The following is a 15,125-nucleotide window of genomic DNA, read 5'->3' as shown; positions in this document are numbered from 1 at the left end:
ACTGCACACACAAAGTCACTTACACACACCCTCTCTCTCTTTGTCAGTGCTCCTCCCTCGCTCACAGCAGTTGGACTCTAAGAAAGCAGCTTCTCATTGTCCTGACTTTTAAGCCGTGTGTGTGTGTGTGTGTTTGATTAGCGTTAAATCTACTCTTGACCCTCAGTGAGAAGAAGCAGAGTTTCCATCTCGGACTGGTCAGAATCAGGATGGCCGCTAACACCCTACTCAACAAGATGCAGTCCAAGGTTCATTTGGCAGAGAAGGTCAGTGAGGAGGAGAAGCTCTACAGATACAAAGGCATCCTGTACCCGACCATCATGTGCCCCGAGGACCACCTGAAGGCTCTGGAGAACCTCGAGGCCCGAGAGGACGACGTCATGCTGGTGGCCTATCCCAAATGTGGTGAGTGACAGCGAAGAAATTACCACATTTATATATGTCGAGACGAAACATCCGATTCTAAACCCAGATAAGAATCTGATGCTGTGACCTCTGACCTATGGATGGTTTCATTTGAGATTCTCACCAGATGCAGGCAAAGAGGCCCAAGGAATCTAGGGCTCCAGGGATGAGGGGCCCTGGGCCAGAGTGTATGTTGGAGGTTAAGATTTGATGTAGGAAAATCAAAAAGAGCTTCGTTAAAATTGTAATTTCCTGAGTGAGGTTTTCTCCTGATCCTCTTCTGCCGACTTAAATCTGTCCAACATTTGTTCTTGTAGATTTTTCCTTCATGTTTGAGCTGCCCGGTTAAATGAGGTGACAGACGTGAGAGATAAAGGTGTTCTAAGTTCTCACAGGGAGGATTTTAATTTAAATCTTTTTTTTTTTTAATTGTAGAAATGTACGTTATGTAAGTTATTATCTTGTGGGGACAAGTTGATTATTAATCTCGTGCAAGCAGAGTTAATATCTGCGTCATGAAGACAACACTAAATGTGATTACAGCTTTTAAGAGGTCGTTAATTTTTTAAGTATAATGATTAATACATAGTCCTTCCTTTGGCTGAGCCTGTTTTCCTTCAGTAAGCTCAGCAACTGATTCCTGACAAACATTTCTCTCTGTGCAAGAGCAACAAGAATCTCATTGTGTGACATTCCCAGGTGAAGATAAAACCTGAAGAGCTGAGTTTTCTCCATCGATGGTACAAATCCGGCTGCTGTTTGCATTTGAGTTATTTAAACAAACATCCTCATAAAATATATAGTTTGTTCCCACAGGATAATATCGTCTTTCGCAACTTCAGAGGCTCCGTACAAATGTGTATTATATGTCTGCTTCTAATTTTCACTTAGTTTGAGGAGCTGTAGCACAATCAAAGTTTCCCACAAACAAATGCACTGAATGGGGGAGAAATACTGGAGGCAGTGAACTGTACCAACCATCAGTGTTTAGATTAATTCCCTCTCAGGCAAAGTCTATTACAACCAAACTAGAGAGGATTTCTGCAGAGACTTAAAGTTAGAGTTTAGTTGCTTTAAAACAATTTTTGTCTGGAAGAAATCATGCAAAGAAGAGACAATTGAGATTTTACTATTTTCTCAGTGTGACCGATACGTTCAGACGCTGTAAAAAAGTTGAGTGAACCTCGTCGTAATTTTATAACATGAAGATAACATGTTGCAAGTGAAAGAGTTGACCGAGGGCAGGGGCCCCACAATGATTAACAACATATTCCTGCCACACAACAAACAAGATATATTTAATCCAGACCTGTGTTAGACCTGTAGCGGAGTCGTTTTAATCAAGGTATCGGTTCATTTAATTCAGACGTCTGGATGTGAAGTCTTCAGAGAAACAAGCTGAGCAAACGTTTACAGCCGCTTGACTCCGACTCGACTCCGAGACATGTCAGAGAAACACTGAGTTTCAACAAGAAGCTGCTTTATTCTGTTCTTCTACTGGATCGAATCAGCTGTTTAGATTCTGTTTCAGAAAAGGACATATTATATGTTTAATATAAATGTGCACAAACCGTCTCCAGGCTGCAGCTTCATATTTACCGAAATGTCATTAAATGATTGTATTTTCCAAAATGTCTGTTTCTCTAATCGTGCATTAGAAGAGAAAATCGTGAGCACTTCAACCTTTCAACCAATGAAGCCGAAATAACCACATTCCTGACAGGACTTGTAATTGTGGGAACTCTCACTATACACTACCTGAATGAATGCGGTGAGGATTTATGGCCGTTTGACAGCACCTGTAATCGCTCATCTCCCTTTGTGTGATTGCACTGGAGGAAGTAGCGTGTCAGATTCCTGCTGTTGCCGCCAAGCGTTCCAGGAATGTGACATGTCTTCTCTTCCAGATAAGTTACTTCTTGAAAAAGGCGTTTGCACGCGAGCTCACTAGCGGAGTGACGACATGATAGACAAACGAGTTAATTACCTTTGGGGGAATGTCAGGTCTCACACAAACTATCCCACATGTACGAGCATATGTAGGGGCCCGTTTAGACGATGCCTGTGTTCTGGCCAATGGGAGGTCTCCGTTGAGCGGCCCTTCGATGTTGCAGCCAGTTGAAGGACTTACGCAGAAGACTGCCTCAGATAATGGTTTCCTGAAATCTGTTTTATATGTCAGAGAAGAGGATCAACCCGATCTTCACCTCGTCACGTTCATCTTCTTCTTCTGCTTTTTACGACTCTGTCATGTGTTCTTACTTTAATTAACGTCTCTGCTGCACCACACAGTTCAGATGACTGTGATTCTCAACCGTCCAGGATTTGAGAGGTTTCTCTGAAGTTTAATGACTGTTTTCACATTTTCCAGAATCTCAGACCAGGAAGGTTTCACAAACTTTAACAGAGTTTTGTGAGAGTCTGAGCAGAAACGTTAAACACTTTCATAAAGCTGGAACACTATGAGATCAACCGAAGTGTTGGGAAATGCACTTTGAATTCTGGGATTTCGCTCAGTTTCCACGAAGCGACTTCAAAGTTTCAAAGTCAAGTCAGATTAATATTATACAACACGTTAAAACGACTGGAGTGGAGCCAAAGTGCTTCAAAAAGAAGGAAGTAAAAACCGTGAGATTAAACAGAGGCAGAATATAGATCAGGAGATCTGTGATTTAATGAATGATGAATTAAACTGGGAACTAGTGTGAATGTAAAACGTTAAAAGTAAATGGTAAAGGGAGCTCCTGGTTCAGTTTAACAACAGTAACATGTTCTGATCTGCAGGGTTTAACTGGATGGTGGGGGTGGTGAGGAAGATCATCGCACAGTCCACAGGGATAAAAACTGAATCCAAGGGACCGCCGCTGATCGAGTTTCTCGGACCGGACGTCATTAAGGTATTTACTGTGTGTGTTTGTGCGTATGTATGTGTGTGTGTGTGTTTCGGGGGGTTTTAGGACTTGTATCTGATTTATCTTGGATTATTTAGAGAAAGTGAAGGGAACAGAGGCTAAAACACCTGGATTATGTTTATTTGCAGGTTTAAATGTCACATCTAGTAAAGTTTAAATTGTTCACTCAGGGGAAATGTAGCTGCTCGGTTGGGACGTGGTTTAAACAACAGGTCGATGAGGAATTCTTGGAAAACCAGTTGATGAGAGAAAAGATCAGCTGTTTCTGAGGATCCTGTGTTTTCAGAACTCCTGTTGGTCTTTGACCTGTTTGTGCATCAAATTAATCTCTGCAGTTTTGTCCAAAACTTTCCTCTCAGCACATGGAGCAGTCTCCTTCTCCAAGGTTGTTGGGAACTCATATGCACCCCGACAACATCCCCACCACCTTCAACACCAAGAAAACAAAGGTAAAAACCCAACGGTCTGCAGAGAGCAAACTCTCTGTTTCCTTCTCTGTTTTTATGATTCTCTCTCTATCCTCACTGGCCCCTTCCTTGCTCTAGTTGAGTAAATTGAAAATTGTACTTTTATATACACAATGTGTTCTCTTGTGCTTTGATCAGATACTGGTGGTCTTCAGGAATCCTAAAGACACTCTGGTTTCTTTCTATCACTTCTCCAACAACAACCCGGTCCTCCCGTCCGTACAGTCCTGGGATTCGTTCTTCTCCCAATTCATGAGCGGAGAAGGTGAGAAAACCACACACAGGGAAACTAAATCGTTCAGTGGAATTCTTTAGAAAGTTCAACTTGATGACCTGAAAGCAATATGAGTTTGTGGGCATTGAGGTGGCTCACAGAGCAGCTCCACCTGTACCAGAGGACCAATCAGCTCAGGGCTTCCTGTGATGAATAGTGGTTTCCAGAGTCAGAGGCCCGTCCCACATCCGGTTCCACAAGCAGGGTGTCTGAATGTCAGCAAGTTGTAACTCACACTAGCTGACACTTGCACTGCCAGCGTCGCAACCAGTTATTTGTGAAGAAAACACAGAGACATTATCATATATATCAAACTGTTGACAGTCCCTTCAGCAAAAGTTCAATTGAGTTATCCACTGAAAGTTCTTGTTTTATAGTTCGAGGGTTGTTTGTTATCATAACTATGGTTAGACCTGCTCTACCAGAGCTAGTGGCTGCCAGCACAACGTTTTCAGAGTTACAAAAGAATCACAATCCTTAAGCACACAGGGCAGGAGGTGGCTGCCGCCCTATGTCAACACACAAAAAACCTAGTTTAATGATAAACCAAAACGACCAGCAGGGGGCGGTGCTAGATAGGGAAATATTCCCTTATTTTAATTACAAACCAAAAGTGCATCTTAAGGACACAAGGTAAAACAACATACATAACAATTCAGTAACTTTAGCCTTTTTTAACAGACTCAACAGTGCTTTCATGCACAAAGCTGAGAATACTCACACACTGATTCTATAACAACCAACAAAACACTCCTTAACAAATTTATTTAAGGAGTGTGAATAAACGGCACTCCCACTTTTGGGTTGCGACCCATCAGTTGACAATCACTGACCTGTAGGCCACCCTTGTGCTAAGATCACATAACATTTCTCAGCTACATCCAAACCAAACTGCGCACACTCATCTTTACCAACCCCCCCTAAATATTCCAGTTTATTTCCTCTAAAGACTTACACGTAATAACTTGAGAAATCAAAGAGTTAAAAAAAATTATCCTGAAAATGAACAGACCTCCTTGGCAGCAGTAGTAATAATAATAACAGCAACAACAATAATAAACTTCATCATCATTATCATCCTCATCAACAGAATAATAATAAGTTGCTATAGGCAGACATGTGTGAGTCAGAATTCTTAGATGCATAAGACAACGTGTTGAAGTTGAAGCTTTTTCTGGAAAGTGTTAATTTAAATTTACACAAAATGGAATTTCAATAAAGAGCCTCCACAGATGAAAAATTTTCTTTCTTGAAATGGCTCTTAGGTCCTTCAATTATTTCTGGGGTTTTTAAGAATAATTCTCCACAGGCTCGTACACTAAACATTCATATTGTCAACATATGTTTGTGTGAAATATCTACAAGCATTCCTCTGGCATATAGTGCAACATATAGAAGAGCAATGTTCGAACAATGAATGATGAGTCACTCTAATAGTGTCAGGGGGTGTATGTAGGATACCTGCTCCATGCTGAGTCATTCGTTTTTTATGTAAGGCTTTGGACAAGTGTTGTGACTCATAAGTTAAAATAAGATTGTTCTTCAGACCATCTTTAGTTGAAAGCCCCGACTTCATCCAGACGTGCTCCTCGCGGATGTGGGTTGGTCTGCAAAAAGTGACTCTCCTCAAACTTTTCTTCTCACTTCAGTTCAAGTTCCATGTGGTGTCGTATGACTGCTGTTGGGTGTGGTCAGATATGTTTGCAAAGTTGACATTTGACAAATGAGATATAGAGTGTTGCTTGGTGAACAATCTAAGCTAAGCAAAGTTAAATCGGCTGCCAGCTGCTTCAATATTTACCATACTGGTTTGAGATTACTATCAATCTGCAAGAAAATCAATTATTGTGTTTGCGCAATATGTCCAACCAAGTGATTGAGGTTACTTTTTGACAGAACAGCACACACAAGCTGTGTAAATATCTATTGTTTTATTGAATACTTATTAAACCCATTATTATATGACATTGGTATTATTGTGTTAATGGAAAATCAGACAATCGGGAATAGTTTCCACTCAAATTTAATATCAATTCATCGCAAAAGACATTCACCAGAAAACCTGCAGCCAATACCCAGGTATGATGAGACTTCCACACAAAACTGGATCCTTCCCCTGTGAACTGTCAGAAATCCTCTACAGCATCGTTAGATTCAGCCACTGTGGACGACACACACACAAACACAAACACACTTCACTCTGCAGTTCTTAAACCATCGTTTTATGTTCTTGTTTCATGATCACAAATGGTTCTTACCTGAGTAAAACCCAGCTCTATGCGACCTGTCCCGTCCTTTTCCAGGGCATTGAAGGTCTCTGTGTGAAAGAAAATTCAACGTCAGAACTTAATTAACATGACGTTTGGCTGTGTGTGTGTGGGGGGGGGGACGAGGACAGAAAACTCACTGAAGAGCGACTCCAAGCGAATCAGGCAGCACACAAAGTTGTCAAAGTCGATGGAGAGGTCTGGTTCACTGTAACGGGCCACAATGATCTGATGCAGAGGGTTGTTCAGAGTGAAACCTGCCCAGATTGGAGAGAAACACAAGAGTGAAGAAACTCACCCACCAGAATATGTCGTGCATGGATGTAGAAAGTGTTGAGAAACAATTTAAAAACAAAATGTCATCTGTGTCCCAGACTTCTCACCAGCCTCCTCAACGGCCATCCGCATCTCAGAGGAGCTCATACAGCCACTGCGGTCTACGTCTTTCCCTTTGTAAAGATCCTAATAGAGAAGCCACCGTTAATATTATACAGCACCAGTCTACTCGTGTATACGTGTTACACATTGTATGTTAATGTCCACACAAACGGATAAGGAACAAACCAGGAACTTCTCAATCTTTGACCACAGGATCTTAAACTCCACCAATCCCAGCTTGTTGCTTCCATCTTTCTTTGAGGACAATGTTAAGGATAATTGTGACCCCAAACCCCCCCCACAGAGTCATGTGTGGCAAGCTCTGGTCCTCTAACACATTAGACACAATCAGCTAAACTTCAAGCATGTTTTAAAGAAGTTTAAAATATAATCAAAATACATAAAGTAAGGATTTTGAATCTCGCACCGTATCAACCCACACTTCACTTCCCTCATTTTCAGTGTTTTCAGTTATGCATCAGTGAAATCTACCTTCTATTCTGATAGTCAGATCATTTGTGCATTTCCCAAAAGGCAGACACAAAAAAAAAAATGGGATAAACGTTAAAGATTAAATGTATTTCTTCCGACACGCAGTAACTCAGAACCCGAAGGCAGGATACATCCAGCAGGTTGACCATGTTGCGGCAGGTTGTCAGACTGAATCCACTGGTTTTGATGTCGTCTCCTGAGGGTTAGAATGAATGAAACACAATCATTTCAGTGATTTGCTGCAAACCTCCTCCTCGAGTCTCCATCGTCTTCATATCCAGATCCCCAGTCGAGCCCAGCTGGACCCCTGTGGGTTCCTACTCTGTTCAGCCACAACCTCTTTCAACCTCGAATGACATCGCCAAAGCGCCAATTAGACTAATTTATATAACATTGAATTATCTCCTGACGGAAATAGCTGAAAGATAAGAAAGAAAGAAAGTCTCTTACTCTTGCTCACCACTCTGTTGAGGATTTTCTGAAGCTCGAACACAGAAATCTCCACATCCTAAGAATCACATGACAAAGCCTGTAAATCACAGGAACACTGACTGAAAACCTTTTAACGATGACACTTTAAAATATTGATCCAGAGCTTACGTGTCCGGCAAGCTGATCGAACAGATTCCTGAAACGGTCACCGATGTCATCTTCATCAATATGAATCTATTGATGGCAAAATAAAAAATGATTTCTCCTCTTTAAAATATGAATATCAATACTATTCTTCCACAGTATACATCAGGGGATATGATTTACCTCCTCGACATGGCATTCCACAGGATCATCGATCTCCCTGAAAGCCAAACATCACATCATATGATCATTTTGAACGCTGCGATTATAACTTACATACGCTTCGCTTTTTTTTCTTAATGAAATGAGCGTACTGGAAATCAGCCTCTTTCTCAGAGAACACCCGCACGTAGAAATCTCCATTTTTGTTGGGCTCGAAGGTGGAGGGGATGATGAGGTATTCTCCCGGGGGAAGACAGAAGCGGCCGCACACTTCTCTCAGGTTGATGAAGGTCTCGGAGCGAGCTGCTGAGGCGCTGTACTTGAAGAAGTCCTTCTTCAGGTGAACCTGCCTTTTGCCAGAGTACTGGAAAAGGACACGTGCAGTTTGGTCACATGGGGGCACTGCATACACACATATAGATTGGACCTCCTTGTTTTTATATTTTGAATTGAACACTATGGAGACAGTTGCTTTGAATGCTCATTCTTCAGGGGAAAATGACGGCTCCAAGCAACAAGTTCATTTAGTGTCGTCATCTTTGCTTACGTACCTCCTCAGGCAGCTAGAAAGATAAAAATAAATAAAAACGTAAGAACATGAGCAAAGTGGCAACCGACAAATATGGTCACTGGCATTGTCAGCTTTGAAGCAGCTCCTCACCTCGTAGATGGCAAAACCGATCGTCTCCATGTCCTCCCCCATTGTTCTCCTGCGACGCTTGTTCTTCTGCATCAAGCCCACGATGAAGGTGCAGCCCTCCTCGCCATCATCAGGGTCATCGTCCACCTCATTCAGCTTAATGACAAACTGAGGATTCATCCAGAAGGAATCTAGGAAGACACATACATTAGGGATGGGTTCAAATCTGGAGTGGCAATTATGCAAAAATTCGGAAACTGGTTGTACCTATGAAGTTTCTGCAGCCGCCAGCTGACACGCCCCTCCTCCATGTGTCCTCAAACTCGGACTCTGCCCATTTCGAGAATTCGTCCGTGAGGGCATCAGGGGTGAGGTTGCAGATCTCAAGGCGAGAATATTGGTGCAGGAAGTCACGAAATGCCATCCTGTAGAAGAAGCAGTACAAGGAAAATGGAAAAAAACAATCACATCCTGTACTTTTTCCTCTTTTTGTGTCATTAGAGATTTTGATTTGTTGTCCGGACAAGATGTATGTTTGCTGTTCTGAGACTGTTGACGTGTTTTCAGTGAGATTTACCAGAACTCCCCGTCCTCAGAACGGTTGGTCAGCCTCTTCCGATCTTCATCACTCACATATCTCCAGTTGCGAGAACTAGAATTTGAAGGTGTGAGTAAGTTGAACACAAATAAAAAATAAGCCGCCCTGTGAAGTGAACGCCACACAACTCCTCCACCCACACCTCGAGCACACAAATAAGTATGTGAAACAACAGGATTTACCAGCAACTGGGTGTGCAAAAATTTCTCGGGGTTAGAGGCATAACAGAAGTGTACACACTTAACACCCTCATAACACAAAGGATGACTCACTAAGGCTGGGTCCTCTTACAGGTGTGATTTAACAAGGCCTGGGGCATAGTGCCAATTAGATGCAATAGGCCCATTCATTAAATACACCCAGAAATGAATTACCTTTGTATTAATAATCTTATCACAGTTTAAAAAGCTCAGTCTCAAATCGAGCTGAAACACATTCTTGACATGATAAATGGTTTTTCAGATAAATATATCTTCAGCCAAAGCCTCTTGAATGCCCCCTGGTGGCAGGCAGAAGTATAGGTTACAAATCCTGCCTCCTCCATGTTAGTGGATTGGATTTCGGGTTTTTCATTCATTCTGCTAATCTGGCACTTGAAGAAGTCAGGGGATCACAACAGTCATTACCTATGAACCATGCGTGTGCCTGTTGTGGGATTTCCTGCCCCTACAAGTACACAACACTCACCTGTCACTCCAGTCTCCATTCCACTCCACCTGACCCCATGGGTTTCTAATCCTGATCAACTGCACCATGTCACCGTTGTAATCCACCTGACACAGAACAAGGTTTCAGTTACCCTCAATCAGAAAAGAAACAGTATAAGACAAATATAAATACAAATATTAAACTTTAATATTGTCGGTCAAATCTCCCGATTGAGATCTGGTGAATGTAGTTGTGTCTCAATTCAGGGGCTACATCCTTCGGAGGACATGATCTTCATGGAACACGAAAACCCCCCCTCCTCCTTGGGCTTCGTAGAACACAAGGGCTGAACTGAGACGGTGGTCTACAGAGGATGTCTGTGATCCAATCTGTCTCAAATGCAGCCTCTGAAGGATGCAGCCCCTGAATTGAGACACAGCTTGTGTCTCATAAGCCATTTAGTGACCCCTGATACACTTTGGATTTTCTTATCATATCAACTCCTCATTCTTTGTCACGTGTACGTTGCCCCCGCAGCTTCACTTGTACCTGGATGGTCTTTGACGTTTGATCTGTTTTTACGCATTCGCTCACCTGCTCTGCTCCCGTCAATGAATAGGCATGACCCTTCACCAGCTTGCGACTGGTGACAGCTTCTGAATCACTGGAGCTGGTGATCTGGGACAGAGAGGAAAAAGTATTAAGGTCAAAACTACCAGATCCCAAGAGAACACCAACAATACTCCATGAAAAGTAAAACAAGAAACTCAAACAAACATCAATGGAGCATCCCAGAAGGGATCCTCTGTCCAGGGCCTTCTTGATGATTTTGAAGAGATGGGGATCAGCCTTCTTCAGGTCATGGCTCTCAGAAATGCCTCCAGTGAAGTCCTCAAAACCCTCAATGGTGCTGCCTCCAGAGAGAGCCTCGTAGCATCCATTTATCCTGAAGGGGGAAACAAGGATTACATGAGGGACTACACCAGAGGAGCAGGCCGCTGAAACAGATTGATCTAGATGTTCTATTAATCCATACTTGGCATAGGCCTTCTCCAGCAGTGCACTCCAAAACTCTGATCCCTCCTCTGAGTGAACAAACAGCAGCTCCCCATCTTTGGTGGGCAAACGGTCATCGACCACCACATCCACCCACTCCCCAAACTGCCAGAACTGAACCACGAGAGAAGAGAAGAGAACACAGCACGTGAAAATCAAACCTGCCTGCAGCACTTCAAAAGAATGCAGCTGTGGCATGTTTCCATGTACTGAACCTCGAAGTGAAAGATGCCTGCGTAGTTCTTGTCAAAGCTCTGGTCGTGGGGTACGACCCGAGTCAGAACCTGTTTGTTGAGGGTCAAGGAGGCGATGGCTGCGAGGAGCCAGCAGTCACCTGAACACAAGTGGACAAAGTGTTAAAAACAAAGGGGACGAAAACCCACCAGACACCTCAGCTGTGCACAATTACTGCTCGCTCACATTCTCCACATCGCTCAGCAGCAGCAAACGCTGAAGAATGAGCGAGCTGTTGCAAGAGGCAGTTTGTGCACAGTGACTATGTTGATGTCAATGCACAGGAATTTACTGAGAGTCCGGACGTTGAGATGGGATTTCAATGTAAAGTAAGAAAAAGTACATGCAAAAGGATCCAGGATCAGCACGATGACAGTGACGGACAGAAGGAAACATCAACATGACCTCATCATATCTGACAACTGATGTGCATGCAAAGTCATTGAAATACTGTGGAGCTGTTGAGGATGGAAATATATGTAAAATAGAGACCGCAAATATCAAAAAGCAATTCTCACCAAGTGCTCCCTGGCAAATGTCCGTCCTGGTGGCATTTTCAACTATGAATTTTGGATTTGAGGTCAACTCCTGAAAGAAAAGAGGTGGAAATGAATGTTATTTTATCTATCTATCTATCTTATTTTAACATTTTACATCATGATTCATTCTAATCATGCATTTCTTTATTCCTAAAATATAACCTGTTTTCGATGTTGACACACTTCAGGCAAATGGTGCAAATATATTGAATTACACCCGTTCTCTATTCTGCACGGTGTATGATCACATCCATATTAATATTATAAACAATCTGAAGCTTTTAGACCAAAGCACTTGTCTGTTGATAAACAGGAACTGGACTTCCTCACTGAACAATAGCAGCACCGACTGACTGTAAAAAACAAGGGTGTAGGAAAAGATGAGGAAAAAGGCATATAGTCCCCCCACCAATATTTAGATTCAACACATGATTGATAATAAAGATACCCACCGTGGGTCTCTTCCAGGTGACGCCCCGCACTTTGTAGGAGCTTGGCCCCAGCTCTTTGAAGCCCAGGGATGAGGGCAGCGCCTCGAAGCTGTCATCCTCGAACAGGCGCCCTCTCTCCAGGCAGCTGTCCCTCAGGGCCTCGTAGTCCTGGTTCAGGTACTTCACCGCGTGCGAGTGGCTCCCGATCCCCTGCGATCGCTCGCGGTTGTGCGCGAGTTTGCTCGCGATGCCCGACATATTCAGCGGCGTGTGACCCGTCCTGTCTGCTTGTGAGTCTCCTGGTGTGTGTGTCTGTGTTTAGTCGGGGTATCTTTGTTGCATCTGCAGTTCAACTTGTCTCCACGCCCTGATCAGCCTGATTTTCTGGTTCACCCAGTTTCCTTCTGTTAGTCTGGATTGGATTGTTGGCTCGGGATTGGCCCAGATATCACTCTGTAGCAGAGGGATCGATTCTCTAATATATTCCTGTATAATTTATGTAAACTCGGGGGAATGTTTTGCCTAAAATGATATCTTTATCTATTAATTACATATGAAATGTTCATGTAATTTATCAAATACGTTCAATGTAAAGGGGCACATTTAGTACGAGTTTGCTATCATGTTGAGTTGAAACGACTTGAAAGTAATTTGATTAAATGAAGTTACACTTATTCATGAAATGTAATTTCATAAAAATGTGAGTGTATCATAGAAAACACCACAGATCTTGTTATTGCAGGAATAATTTCTTAAAAGGAAAAACAATGAAAAACTGAGGTGCAGACAATATTGTAATCATTGAATCTGTGAAAGATTAAAATAAATAGGAACAGTCAAGTTTCTTACTTTTTTATGTTCTATCATTTGACATAGGTTTTTCAGGAGCAAAGCAAATTTTTTAATAATTGTCTCATATAGGATTTCTCCAGTTATATGTAGGCTACAGCAAATATAATTGACATTTGTAATATAGCTTTTAAATATGTGATAGTGTATTTTAAATGCTTATCTCATTGGGTTAACTGGCTAATATCACAAAGGAATCCCTGGTTGTGTTGTTTCCACAGCTAGTTGATAGACAGGCACAGCCACTGCAAAGAACAAAAACAAGAAGTTATGTAACAACTATAGTGTCTAAAGTGGGAGTGCCTCAAAACAGAGACACTCTTTTTTTCTCACCTGCTGCATATCCAGCTCGATCCTCCCTGACTCATCTCTTTCCAGAGACTTGAACATTTCTGGTTGAAAGGAAAAACACACATACAGGTGCAGGCCTCAGCTCTGATACAGATCAACGGGAGATTTTAGAAGTTGTATTTGCTGATACTTAGTGAAGAGCATTCCCAGTTTAATGAGACAAAAGAGGAGAGACTGGAAGACAAGAAACCTGAAAAGGTTATAAGTCGGACAATTTAAGTTACAGTTTAGACTTTATGTTTTGCAGCTGGTTAATGAAATAAAAAGTATGCTGGATTGTGAGAGGTTCACTTTACAGCTTCAAATCAAGTGTGTGTGTGCATGTGTTTGTGTCTAGTGGCTTGGGGATCGTACTTTGGTCACGCTTTAGCCTGGGAGAAGAGAATGAATGACCCCAATGTCATGATTGTCACCTACGAGGGATTAAAGCAGGTAATGCACACACACGCTGAAATATCTTATTAAGTCAAAGTTAGATATATTTTGTTAAAATAACACAGTTTTTTCTAATGAAAACCTACTTGATAAGATCAGGTTCAACTTTCCCTCCCTGACTGTGTTTCTGTTTCCGGTCCTGCAGGACCTGAGTGAGGGCATCCGTCAGATCTCCAGCTTCTACGGTTTCCCCCTGACGGAGGCTCAGGTCCAGCAGGTCACAGAGGACAGCTCCTTCAAAGCCATGAAGGAGAGCGCGGCCAGCTCCCACGGCACCATGGGAAGCGTCATCTTCAGAAAAGGTGCGTGAATCTTGTTTTTTAACCAAAACGAAACATCTGGCACTACTTCCTCACTGAGACACTGAGCTCCACTTTTTATTGGGGTCTTCTTTGGGTCATGACTGTCCAAAAACATTTCTGAAAACTGGTTCGAGGGTGTTTCTTAATCCTGCAGTCAGTCAAACAAACACAGATGAAAATATGTTTCACTCTGGCCTCAGTTTGACAGAATAAACACATGATATATTTTCATTTTCCCTTTTGTTTTAATCATATAAACTTAAAGGAAAACAGGAGTTTAACCGTGCCATGTGTTTGTGTCGTTGAGCAGGTGAAGTTGGGGACTGGAAGAACCATTTTACACCTGATCAGAGCCGAGAGATGGACGAGGCCTTCAACAAGCACCTGGCAGGAACCAGGCTGGGAGAGAAACTTGACTACCAACGATACTGTCAGTAGAAAGCAAGGAAGCGGGAGAGGAAGGAGGGAGGGTCTGACAGTCCTCCCCTCGAAACCTTTTTCGACTGAGACACCAACCACCACATCAATATACAACAGCTCTCACCTCAGTCAGTAGCGGACGTTATCACTGCCACAGTCTCAGTTCAGGGCCAAATTGAAGAAAGAGCATCTCAGGTTAAACACGGTCGAGCGCAGGAAGACAGCAAGTTATCTTTTTGTCTCTGTGCAGATGAAACCAAACAGGATAAAACATGTTGATGAATGAGTGTTGAAGTTGCTTTCAGATGGATTTTTTCTTCTAGTCATCAAACAGAAGATTTTCATATTTCTTCAAACTGTTTCTTCTCATGTGTAGCTGCACTTCACCTGACGTCTCAATGTGACACTCCAAGCAGCTACTTTAACATTAAACTGGGTTGGATGATGTTTCGTTGATCAGATTCATTGATGAGCAGCCTCAGTCTCAGACGTGGGTTTTTTTCACCTGCAGATGAATGTTTACATCCTGGTTCTTCTTATTCACTAATGTTTGACACCTGATTAAAACACTTGAGTAGCATTTCTTCAGGCAGCTATATGAACTCATGAATGAAGCATGGTAATGACTTTAAACTGTGGCCTTGTGAGATGGTGATGGTGAGAAATTAAAGTCCTTTTCCAGATCGATT

At 42.4% G+C, this 15,125-nt stretch overlaps 2 protein-coding genes across 3 annotated transcripts; one reads left to right on the top strand and one right to left on the bottom strand.

Moving 5' to 3' along the window:
• The first annotated feature begins 20 nt into the window (after window positions 1-20).
• sult6b1 (sulfotransferase family, cytosolic, 6b, member 1) lies at window positions 21-15,123 on the top strand. The gene is made up of 7 exons (XM_053435814.1): window positions 21-405; window positions 3,190-3,302; window positions 3,677-3,766; window positions 3,923-4,049; window positions 13,617-13,711; window positions 13,860-14,016; window positions 14,327-15,123. Exons 1-7 carry the CDS (start codon window positions 210-212, stop codon window positions 14,452-14,454), a joined length of 906 nt encoding a protein of 301 aa, XP_053291789.1. The 5' UTR covers window positions 21-209; the 3' UTR covers window positions 14,455-15,123.
• Window positions 5,975-12,393, bottom strand: LOC128453113 (calpain-2 catalytic subunit). Of its 2 annotated transcripts, XM_053435811.1 has the most exons (21): window positions 12,101-12,392; window positions 11,628-11,697; window positions 11,091-11,209; window positions 10,856-10,989; window positions 10,597-10,765; window positions 10,414-10,497; window positions 9,859-9,944; window positions 9,151-9,225; window positions 8,841-8,998; window positions 8,595-8,764; window positions 8,485-8,496; window positions 8,086-8,297; window positions 7,955-7,991; window positions 7,796-7,861; window positions 7,646-7,703; window positions 7,327-7,391; window positions 6,890-6,958; window positions 6,709-6,787; window positions 6,466-6,582; window positions 6,317-6,375; window positions 5,975-6,219 (listed from the first exon to the last, which is right to left on the bottom strand). In XM_053435811.1, exons 1-21 carry the CDS (start codon window positions 12,335-12,337, stop codon window positions 6,196-6,198), a joined length of 2,100 nt encoding a protein of 699 aa, XP_053291786.1. In that variant the 5' UTR covers window positions 12,338-12,392; the 3' UTR covers window positions 5,975-6,195. The 2 variants fall into 2 exon arrangements, with proteins under 2 accessions (XP_053291786.1, XP_053291785.1); XM_053435810.1 differs by having other exon boundaries at window positions 10,414-10,765; window positions 12,101-12,393.
• Window positions 15,124-15,125: the final 2 nt, after the last annotated feature.

This window comes from Pleuronectes platessa, chromosome 12 (assembly GCF_947347685.1).
Source record: "Pleuronectes platessa chromosome 12, fPlePla1.1, whole genome shotgun sequence".
Classification (NCBI taxonomy): domain Eukaryota; kingdom Metazoa; phylum Chordata; class Actinopteri; order Pleuronectiformes; family Pleuronectidae; genus Pleuronectes; species Pleuronectes platessa.
The sequence above is the reverse complement of the archived record's forward strand: the minus strand, read 5'-3'. Positions and strand labels throughout refer to the sequence as shown.

Excerpts from the sequence above, each read along its gene's own strand:
- sult6b1 (XM_053435814.1), top strand. The coding sequence starts at position 210 with ATGGCCGCTAACACCCTACTCAACAAGATGCAGTCCAAGGTTCATTTG. Across the intron at positions 406-3,189 it reads GGTGGCCTATCCCAAATGTG|GGTTTAACTGGATGGTGGGG; the intron begins GTGAGTGACAGC and ends TCTGATCTGCAG. Across the intron at positions 4,050-13,616 it reads CCAATTCATGAGCGGAGAAG|TGGCTTGGGGATCGTACTTT; the intron begins GTGAGAAAACCA and ends GTTTGTGTCTAG.
- LOC128453113 (XM_053435810.1), bottom strand. The coding sequence starts at position 12,337 with ATGTCGGGCATCGCGAGCAAACTCGCGCACAACCGCGAGCGATCGCAG. Across the intron at positions 10,766-10,855 it reads CTGGAGAAGGCCTATGCCAA|GATAAATGGATGCTACGAGG; the intron begins GTATGGATTAAT and ends TTCCCCCTTCAG. Across the intron at positions 6,220-6,316 it reads TAGAGCTGGGTTTTACTCAG|TGGCTGAATCTAACGATGCT; the intron begins GTAAGAACCATT and ends TGTCGTCCACAG.